The 11,888-nt window shown below is 43.0% G+C and overlaps 1 protein-coding gene across 4 annotated transcripts in view; it reads left to right on the top strand.

The window, feature by feature from the left end:
* Positions 1 to 7,444: 7,444 nt before the first annotated feature.
* Positions 7,445 to 11,888, top strand: part of SLC16A10 (solute carrier family 16 member 10) — a 66,086-nt gene continuing 61,642 nt past the window's right edge. For 2 of the 4 annotated variants that reach the window (XR_016464412.1, XM_031611247.2), the window contains exon 1: positions 8,031 to 8,618. Coding sequence is in view for 3 of the 4 variants with exons in the window: in XM_031611247.2 (XP_031467107.1) it covers positions 8,303 to 8,618 (316 nt within the window). In the remaining variant the exon portion in view is untranslated. Of the gene's footprint in view, positions 7,699 to 8,030; positions 8,619 to 8,645; positions 9,065 to 11,888 lie in introns of those variants that run through there. The other 2 variants (XM_090135883.1, XM_090135884.1) reach the window with 2 other exon arrangements.

Here is an 11,888-nt window from a genome sequence, read left to right as displayed (position 1 = left end):
TCAGCTCAGCAAGGGGAGTGCTTCAGGGGTGATGTACAGCATGTAGAAACTACAGTTACACAATCAGCATTATGCTTTCCCTGTCTTAATTCCTCTTTCATTTTCACAGGGAAATGGCTGTGTACAGCCAATTAGAGCATGGTGGGTTGGTGCTGTTCCACAGGAAGGGGCAGAAGGAGCTTCAAACCGTCCTTATGCTCTGGCTCCCAGCTGTCCTGCAGAAGTTCTGAGCAAGCACAGGAAAAAAGATTTCTTAACTCATTCCCTGGTGATCTTTTTGCCTTGAGAAGCATAAATAGGATATGAAGCAAGCTTTATCTAGCTTTGTTTGGCTCAAAGTTTAGCTGCCCTGACACAAGACTGAGGATTGAAGGGAGAAAAGAAAGAAATTAGTGGGAAGTGGAACTCGGAGTCTTCCCAGAAATGCTTTAATGGTTTAATCTTAAATGCTCAGTATTTAGACTGACTGAAATTTTACTTTCCAGTTGTACTGATACGACTGAACTGTAATGAGAATGAATTCCTAGACTGAGAATGTGATTAACAGCTTTTAACTCAAGGTCCTTTCCTGAGCTATTGGAGATAAAGTGTCAGAGGAATGCTGCTGTATCTGCATGGTTAGTGGCCAGGGTCCTGTGAAACCATGCATGGTCAACAAAAGAAAGCGTTTCCTTGAGCAAAAGAGCGTGCATGGCACCAGAAACCAGCAGTCGGACAGGAAGTCTGGAGGGCTGTCTGGCCTCAGGCTTCAAAGGCATCCTGGGATCTGTTGCTGGTGGGGAATAATTTGAGCAGAGCACAGGGACCATGTTCAAAAGTTTGTTTAAAAACAAATAAACCTATCACTCTCGTGTGTTTATGGATAAGAAATTCCTGCATTAAGGTTATGCCCCTTGCTTTAACACCAAACTTGTTTCTGAAAACAGTCCTTAGGAAACCATGTTATTGGGATCAGCAAAGCAGATGAGGGTAGAATTTGCCAACGAATTAGAGAGGCTGGTGAAGGGTAAGGGGCAGAAAAAACTCACAGTGGTGAGAGTGGGGTTACGTAGGGAATCTGTACCTGGCAATATGCAGCAGAATTTCAGAGGTAGTTGATTTGTCTTTCCACTTGATTTGTCTGCAGCAGAGAGGCTCTGAAATGCCTGAGGGAACGCTGGACACAATAGCAACGAATTGATGTCTACCCAGAGATCAAAAATCAACCCACCTGTAACAATTAGTGGTTCCAGTTAGTATCTCATGCATAGATTGCTCCCTAAAATGAGCTTGATAAAAAACATGCATCTTGGCTAGAAAAAATAAGGCTAGCTCTCTTGTGTTGCATACTAGGAACAGCAAAGGGAAAAGAAACTAAATCACACAAGTCCCCTTGCAGGCTATCCCAAAATAGCAATATCTCTGTAAAAGCTAAGGTGAGACCTCAGGTTTGTGTCTCTAACTTCTGACTACAGCTGGGTTCACTGAACTACAAGGAAACTGCTTTTTCCATCTGATAGCTTTGCAGATTAGTAGTGGAAACTGAAAATGACTTAATAATGAACGATGCCATTCTGCCTAACAAATGTACTCCAAATTTATACACCAGACAGTGCCCAGTTTTCAGGCCTAGTCAGTAGAGCTTTAAGTCTTACTGATTGCCAAATCTTGTGAGTGCACAGTATTATCCTGCACTAGACTCCATCACAGTGAATTTTGAAACTGTGACACTGCTGCTTGCACATGGTTATAAATCAAATTCCTATGTGCTTAGGAATCATTCCTGTGGGTTGAGTGGTTTGGATTTGTATCATATTGCTGATTTGTCCTACCTTTTTTCCCTTAAGGATGGTGCTCTGAGTGTTGGATTATCAAGCAGCTGACGAGTTCTTAAAGGCTTAGAAGATGAAGAAAGTAGAAGTGTTAAAGATTTCTAGTGGAAAGTTTTAGATGAAGCTTAATTTAATACAAAATATGACTAAGTCTTAATTAAAATTATCATCATTTTACCCTAGCGAGAGGAAGAGGGAAGACTTAAATTAAAAAAAAAAAAAAAGTTTTACTAAAGCAAAAGACACTGCATCAATGCATGATACCTAAAGTAAGGATTACCCTGTTGGTCTAGTAAGGATGGACCTTTATCAGAGTATAACTAGAAAGTGCAGGATCTCTGTATGTTTTTACTTTTGGGAAAACTATGTCTTGTTACTTAGAACTTGGTAAACTAAGTATTTAGAGGAAGGGCATTGATATGTGATTTATTTCACTTTAAAAAAAAAAATCCCTGTCAATACAAAAGTACTTCACTTCTCCTTTTAAAAGAGGTGACAATTGATGGCACTAATAGCAACTCTCACATTACTTCACAAAAACGAGCAGAATGAAGCAGTTCTATATTCCTTTTTTTAAAACCTATTTTTCCCGTGTTACTGGATTGATAGAGAGGAATTGTGAGTAAAATATCTGACAAATGGAGAAAGTCAAACCATAGAGAGTACGTAAATTTTGTTCTGAATTGACCTGCAACTGAATGGACTTTTTGATGTGGCGTATTTCACTTTAAAATCAGGATTTCCAATAGCGGTTAAGAAATGGATGTAGAGCTGTCATAGTAACTTAAAAAAAAAAGAAAAAAAAGATTGCCTTTCTCTTACTTATTTATCTCTTTTATATTTTAAAACAACACAATCTGGTTTTTCAGCGCAAACACGCATGCAGTCTGAAAAATATTCCTTGATATATTTAGTATATTTACACTACTCTTAAAATGACATTTTTTTAATCCTACTGTTTGTATTTCTCTATAGAAATCAGTTCAATTTGCAAAGTCTTCCACAGAAGATTTTGTTAACAGTTTTAATGCGCCTTCATATTTGAGTTGACTCATACAGATACATGGTTTTGCTTACCTAGTAAGTAAAGTGCTGACAGTGTTATAAATCATACCATGAAATGAGGCCACAACATCTGTTGACCCTTGTTCCAGCCTTGCATACTAAAGCACTTTCAAGATGACAAGAAGAAAACTGTGATAAACAAAGTACATCTACTTGGAATAGATGTGGATAATCTTAAAAAGCAAGCAATCATGATCAGTGTCACTTCTGTTCTTGGTTACTTGCTGCAGAGTATTGGCAGAGGCAGCATCTGAGCAGGCAAACAAAATCTGCTGCTAGACACAGTCAGAACAGATTTATTTGATAAAAGATTTGCTTTTCTGATGCTCCATACTCTTGTTTAAAGCAAAATTGAGTTCTTGAGATTGCAAAGGTGGTCTGAAAGATATCAAACGTATGTAAACAAAGGAAGGAACTTTGAGGTGCTTAGATCCTATGATAATGGATGAAGTTTTAAATACTTGACCTGCATAGTGGTATCAAACCAAGCCTAAAGACAGCCTAAAACAATGGCTTGAAGCAGTTCCTACTCATTTGAAAGAGACATTAACTTTGAAGCTGAATGAGAATGTTGCCAACAGTGTTCGTTATTTCACTGCCAAGGAAAAGGTGAATGATCACATGAGGACAACGTATTCGTCATGCTTCCTTATTTTGCAATGGGATCAAAACAAACTACATTTTTGGAATCTGCATAAAAGTTATCTTAAGATGATCTTCCACTTGGTATCTGAACGTGGGATTAACTCTACCAAATCTTAGATGCCTAGAGTTCTTGTACCTACATCTAAGCTATTCATCTGGTCTCCTTTAATATCACTTACCTCATCATAAATGTTAATGTTTAAAGTAAATTCCTATGAATTGTCCCCTGGAATTTCCTTTTCCCTCCTACAAACAGTGTGTAGATGACCAGCTCTGATCAGATGCTCACAATGAAGCTCGTTAGGAGGCAGTACAAAGGACTTCAATGCTGAAGGACTTCAATCAAATACACCACTTCATGCAAGTGGAGATTTGCAGGTGGCAGAGGGTTTTATAGGTTAATGACTATTACTTTCTTTCACTTAACTACCTTCAATAACAGCAGCTCTAACTGTCCCAGATAACAGCCTGCCAAGTCCCATCACTAAAGGAAAAAACTAAAACCAAACTTAATTTTAGATGAGTCCCTGAGACCTGAAACATAACGTATGTTTTAGGTGAAGAGAAAATTGTAAGTCTGGAACTGTTGTTTTAAATGAACATAAGAGTGAGAATCAGAACCACTGCTTACTCTCAGCTTCACTAGTTAGATATTAGGCTATTCTTTCCATCTCTATCTGTACTCTTTTTCTTTAGAAATGACAAAAACCGAAAACACTCTTTGCTTTTTGTGAAGTAGGAGGGAACCTATATTTTGACAAATAATAGCCCTTTAGGAAACTTTTACTGTAGATACTATCAAACGCTAAAACAATGGTTTGACCCTCCCAGTGCTCCCCACAGAACACAAGTCTCTTCTTTGTATCTTTGAACATGTGACTGACTTACTTGCACAGTGAGATGCAATCCCTGTGCTTCACACTGCTCAGCAGGAGCCCAGTCTGAAACATCAGTAGAACATCCTGTCTGGCTGAGAGATGCATAAACACTACTCACTGAACTGGATTTAATCTGATGTTGATCTTCACACAGTTGGTGATAGCGTGTGTTTTTGTGTTTTAATGGCCATCCTGTTTATCTCATCTTTCTGACTTAAGGCCAAATCCTCCTGTTGAATAGGTGCATTATAAATACTAGCTGAAAATTAAACAACTGGATGGCGTAATGATTAAGCGTATGCATTACTCTAAGTGGCTGCAGAATTCTGCATTATCCTCTCCATACAGTGCCAGAATTTCTTGATTTTGCATCTACTGTTCCTCCCGTTGAAGATTTGTGATAAAGGGTGAGCTTTTCTGATGGGCACAATAAGCATTTTACTAAAGGCCTTTTTTTTCCTGAATGTGTAGGCATACACTTTTCATTGAGTGCAGTATGAATTCTAAACTACTCAACAGAAGAAGAAAAAATAAAGCTCTGAGTACGTTACTCTTCAGACGTGGCATTCTATCCTCTTTGCCTTTGCAGAATACTACATAAGTCTGAAATTTTCTACAGATAAAATGCTTTATGGAAAAAGCTGTCCTGACATGTCACTAACAGCAGACTTGAATTATATGGGCAATCGTTTTATCTTTTTACGTATTTGGTAATTGACACATGTACTGCATGTGAGAGCTGCTGAAGAACTGGTCTGTTTTCAATAGTTTGTGATACAGGGAGTGAATAGTTACCAGGTTGTTGTCTGGAGTTTCAGGTGGAGTTGCAGAAGGCACTACTGACAGCCCAGAAAGGACAGGGTAAATTCCTACCTGGAATGGGCATTTGCTATATTGATTCAAAACTAGGCATAACTTGAGCACCACCATAGCAAGTGAATGACAATCAGCAAGAACAAATCTTCGACAAAACCAAAATGCTTCTCACATCTTAGTTCAAAATCTTTATTTCTCAGCTGATTCAGTCTCTGCTGATTTTTTTTTTTTTTTCACTTTTGTTTCTGCTTTACTGTTATTTCTATTATTGTTTTTCTTGCTCATGAGTAACTGTTTTTCTTGTGATCATGCAAGGCACAAATAACAGAGCCACAAAAGTGACCTGACTTTCAGGTATATCTTCAATATCAGATATATATTATCTGTAATATCAGGTATCTAATATATCAGGTATATATTTTTTCTTTCAACTAGCCTTTTTCTTAAACAAGCAAACAAACAAGCAACAAAAACCCCACAACTCTTTGATTAAAATATTTGAAGACCAATACTTTTATTGTGAATTATTTGGGATAAAAATGTACAGAAATTGAACTGTGGTTAAACTTGCCCATGTTCTATTTGCAAAGCACATTTTCTATGGAAGGTGGAGATTGAAAATTATCTAACTCGGAAGAGTGACTCTTTATTGTTCTTGAGAACTATGAGGGAAATAGCTCAGATCTCTAGAGACCTTTCTCAAAAGGGAAGAGACTTAGTTTTTGACAGGAGCACCGTGTACCAAAGAGAAAGTGGTACTGAATTTCCCTGGATATCTACTTAAGACTTCTAGCAAGAGCCCTTAAAGGAAAGCCCCACCTACCCTAATGTTTGATAACATAAACCATGTTGTTCTGACTTAATATAAATAGCTCAATAAGACAGAGAATGCTGAAGGAACATACAAATTAACTATATCCGTCAGATTTATAAAAATTATATGCATTGGAGAGACAGATTTTGTGAGTCTCCATTCCCAACAATGTGAGGAGAAAGGGAAAACAGTCAATTCATACTAAAACAACACTTAAGAACTGTAAAATAGAGTCCATTATGAAAATGCCTGAAGCAGAAGTTGCACATAATACGTTCACAATGGTTTGAAAAAAAATCACATCCTTTACTTTTAAAAAGTTGGGAGAGTAATTGACAGTGTTTATGGGAAAACAGAGAAATGAAACAGTAATACATAAGTACTATATTGAAAAACACAGGGAGAAAGAATTAGTCTCATGTTTTGCTGAGCACCATCCAAAACAGAAGAAAAAAAAAAACAAAAAAAAACCCCATGGTTCTTGCTAAAAGCAAATTTGTCCATATACCATAGAGGTCACAGCCCCCTGTTCACAAAATGGGTTGAAGTAAACTGAGGAGTCTAAGTAACAGAAATATATGTAAGTGCTTGTAGAACCATGACCTGTCTGATCAGCCACACTAGGACTCAGTCTTGGATTTTGCCCTTGTTTATTTCTATGTAACCGAAAAGTTTAATTAGGTTAATCATTGTTGGCAAACGTACTGAAGATCGAATCTGGTTCCAAAAAGGGTTTGCTCTATCTGAACTATTCCAACAGTTACCTGGTGCTGGGTGAAGCCAAACTTATTACTGTAAGAAAGCTCAGCAAGATTTGGAGAACAGCCTTGGGACAGAGGTACTGGAGGATGTTGGGTGTTAGCTTCTGCTTGTTAAATTGTTTAGGATATATTTGGGGCTTTTCACAGAGAATAAAACTTGATCCCTGGGGGAACGTGTTTTTCACCAGTTGTCCAAAAGTTCTTTTTGCTTTGACAATTCTTATGCATTTTATACAGCTGTACTAAGTTTTTGTTACGGGCTCTTAGTTTTTCTGTGTTTTGCTGCTCTTGTATGTGTATGTATCATTTCTTTGTGCTTGACCTGGATGGCCACGGTCAAAAAGACAAACCATAGGGTCATAGAGTAGCTTGGGTTGGAAGGGACTTTAAAGATCACACAGTTCCAACTCATCTGCTGTGTGCAGGGCTGCCACCCCCCAGCTCAGCTGCCCAGCACCCTGTTCAAACTTGGTCTCGAGCACCTCCAGGGATGGGGCTCCCACAGCTTCTCTGGGCAACAGAGGGAGTGTGCAGCAAGATCTGTGCCTCTATAAAACGTGCATCATTAGGATCACAACTGTATTTTTAAGTATTTTAAAATTAGCTTCTTTTAAAACCATTCGGAGGACACAAAGCACGCAGGGTTAAGAATTCAAAGGCCAATTAGTTCCAAGAGCTAGTGATTCGTAAAGAAGACACCCACTTGGCGTGTGTTATGACTTGGGCTTTCATTACATCACTATGTGGCTCGCTTTCTTTAGCTCCTGCTTTCCACGTGGAATTTGTGCAAAACAAGGCACGGTCTGTGAACCCGAGCCGTATTTTGGAACGAGTTTTCTTTCCACCGTGGCCACGGGCTCGTAGGAGGGAGCAGGACACCGAGAGACAAAACAGAAGAAACAGCGAAGGTGGGATTATTCCTTTCCCCTCGGCGCACGGGAAGGCGAAGGGCGGCGGGACACCGCCGTGTGGAACTGCCCGTTCCCGCGAGGAGCCAGCCAGGCTCGGGAGCGCGGCCAGGGGCTTGTTTACTCGCCGTCCCGCTCCGTCCCCACCCGTTCCCCAGCAGCGGCGCGGCGGGGCAGCGCGAGAACCGCTCTTCCTCACGCGGCGGCCGCCAGCGGCCTCGCGTCCACCTCCGGAGGGGCGGCGGCACCAACGCTCGTCGCCGCCGCTGACACGCCGCGGCACCGCCCCACCCCTTGCGCTAGAGGGGCGGGGAGGGGGGGGGGGACACGAGGGAAGGGAGGCCGCGCTCCCCGCCCTCGGCCAATGGGAGCGGGGGATGCCTCCTCGCGCCGCTGACGCCCCCGCGGGAGCCCCCCTTTTAAAATAAAGCGGCGGCCGCGGGGCGGGAAGGGCAGGACTGGGGAGGAAGGCGCGTGCACGCGCGCGGGGAGGGCGCGCACGCGAGCGCAGAAGCGCTGCGGGTATGAGCGCAGCTCCCGCGGGCAGCGGCTGAGGCTGGGCGGGGGGCTGCCGGGAGGAAGGAGCGGCGCGGCGCGGCTGAGGATGGCGCCGGCGAGCGAGCAGCTGCCGCCGCAGGACGACGGGGGTCCCGCGGCCGCCTCCGGCCCTCCGATGGAAGCGCGGCGGGAGAACGGCGGCGAGCGGTGCGCGGGGGACGAGAGCGCGGCCGTGCCGCGGGCGGCGGCCGGGGGCGACGCGGCCGAGCCCCCCGAGGGCGGCTGGGGCTGGGTGGTGATGCTGGCCGCCATGTGGTGCAACGGCGCCGTCTTCGGCATCCAGAACTCGTGCGGGGTCCTCTTCGTCTCCATGCTGCAGCTCTTCGGCGGCGGGCAGGACAAGCAGATGGCCTTTAAAACAGGTGAGGGGCTGCGGGGCCGCTCCCGACCGAGGCGGCGTGCCCGGGGCTGCGGGCGCGGGGCCGGGGCTGGGCTCGTGGCACCCGAGGCGGAGCTGCGGGAGAGGAGCAGGTGCGCTCCGCGGCGGTATTTTTAGCCGCCTGGCGCCGCGTGTTGTGGGGAAATAAAGGCGTGATCGCGGTCCCGGGAAGTTTTTTTTCCTCCGCCCTTTGAGCGTAACGGTTGGTTTGAGCGATCGGCTCGGCGCTGCTCGAAACGCACCGCGCTCCGCGTTGTGTCAACAGCTGCCCCGCGCAGCGCTTGGGTGTGCGGCGTTATGGCTCCGCTCCCAGCTCGCCCCGCTAATGCTGCTAACGAAGCTCGGTGCGAATAGCGGCACGCTCAAATCTCCCCTCTGCCTGTACCGGTCTTAGTCATTCTAGCCGTATGTGTACGCGTGAAGTCAAAGGTAGCTGTGTATTGCGCACTTGATCTTCTTGGAAAGTGTCTCATGCTTTGTGCAAGCTGAGGGTTTTGGCTCTCCAATTTTAGCGAGTGGGTAACTATAACAGCTTTAATGACAAATAACCGTGAAGTTGGCTTATTTAGAATGTAACTTAGCATTTTTAAAAAAAAATATTTTAAAATAACAAACATTTTTTAATGTTCTGTTTCTTATTTAAAAAGTACAGCAGTTACACAGCCCTGCAGAAAGGTAAGCCGTCCAGGAAACTTCTGCAGCTTGAAGAGTTTTTAAATACGCTTTGATAACTCTTTGTCAGTATTGAGATCAACTGGGTCTAATGTTGAGAAGAGGAAAAACAAAGCTAATTCACCTCCAAATCCCCATCTCAGTAACAGTGTTTCCAAGGCGAGCATTCTGACTGAACTGAGAGATCTGTTGTGGAGCGATGTGTGGCACTCTAGTGTTTAAACTTTGTGATCATGGGTAAGGTATGGAGCTCTGAAGTTCTCCAGCTGGAGGTATGAAGTGCTGCTGAGGCACTTGATGTCCAGATGTGTTTCGGAGAAGGGAAACAAATACCCGGAGCCAGATGCCTGAGCTGCTCAGCCTGCATGAGGAGGGAGCAGGGTTGTGTGGAGGAGGTGCTGGGAACACTTGCAGGATAAGCTGAAAGCCACTGAAGTTAGAAATGAGGAATCACACAGGTGTCTGCTACTCTGTCTGTTTGTGGAACAGAGAGATAGCTTTTTTTTTTTTTTTTTTCTGAGGGTCTGATTCTCTAGTAACCCAGGATAGGGTTCTTGTGCTTAAAAATGTGACTGTTAAGATAATGGTGTAGTAGTCAAAACAGTCAACGAGAGGAGGCTTGCAATAATCTTCTACTTCCAGATGACTAAATGCACCACTGGTCTTAAAGTGAGATGAGATTGGGAGTGTGCTACACCCATATTTTTGAAACTTTTCTCAGCTTCAGAAAATTGTGGAGGGAGGGGGGGGGGGGAAGGGACCTAGCTGTATAGCTGGGTTGTTTTGCAGCCTGCTTGGGAAGGGAGGAAAAGTTCTGAGACTGGGGGGATGCAGACACCATGCCCTGTGTCAATCCTTTCTTCATTTTATTTAAGAAATAAAAGTTACAGCTGATGTTTATTTGTGATCAGATGTGCTATGGTTTGGGTAATGCTGAAGGTACTTTTTTTGTTGTTGTGCTTTTTTTAATCGTGGTAGGTTTAGGTTCAGGGGAAATGGCATCAAACAGCTGCCTTGACTAGATGACCTGTGTGCATGTGATAGAGAGGGGCTGCAAATACAGAAGTGTCTTCTTTAAACAGCACAACTGCAGCTGAAAGGGTGCTCTTTCTTCTAATATCTGAAAGCACCCTGAATCTCCTTAAGGACTGAGCAGCAGCTGTCAAAGAGGGCTTTTTGTTCCTTAATGTTCAACTTCATTGTCTGCTGTTTGTGATCTTGTCTGAAATAGGAGCGAGACTCGAACTGAACTGAAATCATGATGTGGTATTTAGCTTGCCTTAAAGGCGAGCTATGATCGGAAATGGCAGAAAGCATTTAGTGTAGCTCTCATTGAACGCTGATGGATTAGCTGACATGCCGTAGAGAGGAAAAGGATGACTAATGGATAAAGTCAGTGTGACTTCAGTGTTTGAGAAAACCCTAGTCCCATAGTATTGATCATGGCACCTGGCTAGTCTCTTGTTCAAACTGACTGCCACTTAAAACTGGCAGTGGTAGATAAACATTTAATGAATCTGAGAACATGAAAATTTCCTTGTTGTGTGTTTTTTTTCTTTGGAATATAAAGCCTAATACTCTAGTTATTCTAAGAGAAGGGGAAAAAAAGACTTTACAAACTGAAAAGCTGATTTTTGGAAGGCATGAATGTTCCAGATAATCTCTCCTGGGACCCAGGTGTTTGTGGAATCTATTAGTTTAACCATAATAATGCAGAATTAAAAGTTTTCTTCTCATTACTCAGATGTTGCCAGAAGCATAGATGTCTCAAGTTTTTTGTGTGAGATCAGCCAGTGATTGTATATTGCTTCGTGTTTTCCTTGCAGAAAGGAATTGACTAGACTGTAGTGCATGATGTATGTTTGTTATTTCTTTAAGGGATAGGTATTTGTGTGTGAAAGGCGAAACAGGAGAAGGCAGAAGGGAGGAGAGCATAGCCAAGAAGCTATGCTGCCTGGTAGATAAAGAGTCAGAGGAACCAAATCTGCAGGTGGGGCAGCCGGCCTCTCTCTGGAGTGCAGAATGGACACTGGCTAAATGAGCTGAGTAACTACAACTAACAATGTTGCTGGATTTGGAATGGTTGTTGGAAGAATTCCTGTTGTGTTATAGAGCCCACAAACTTAGGGGACCAACTGATTTCAACTGTTATTTTGATCAAAATCTTTGAACGTCATTTGTATACAGTATTAATTGTATTGCTTATAGGCTAGGACACTAAGAACTTTTATAATGCACTGTTGGTTTCCTTTTTGAGGCTAATCGATGCACAACTATAGAAGGGAAGTGTTCCTAATGCTAAGTGTAAAACTTACAGAAAAGTGTGCTGGTGTTCTCAGGAAACCAGCCCATGCATTGTTCATTGTGCTTGAGAAACAAGTTGGGTGGAAAAGCACAATGGCAGTGAAAGGCATGTCTTGATAATCTCGTAGCCCCTTACTTTTTCTTATCTTCTTAGAAGTTGATGTCAAAACAAGGTTTAAATTTAGAAATTTGGTGTGTGGGATACTTGAGGATGGTCTAACCAATAAAAGTAAGGTGACCTGCAGACAACTCTTCATTGGCTCAGGGCAACGAATAG

Source organism: Phasianus colchicus, chromosome 2 (genome assembly GCF_987193195.1).
Source record: "Phasianus colchicus chromosome 2, bPhaCol1.hap1.1, whole genome shotgun sequence".
Lineage (NCBI taxonomy): Eukaryota > Metazoa > Chordata > Aves > Galliformes > Phasianidae > Phasianus > Phasianus colchicus.
Note: the sequence above shows the minus strand (reverse complement) of the source record. Positions and strands in the feature narration are given on the sequence as shown.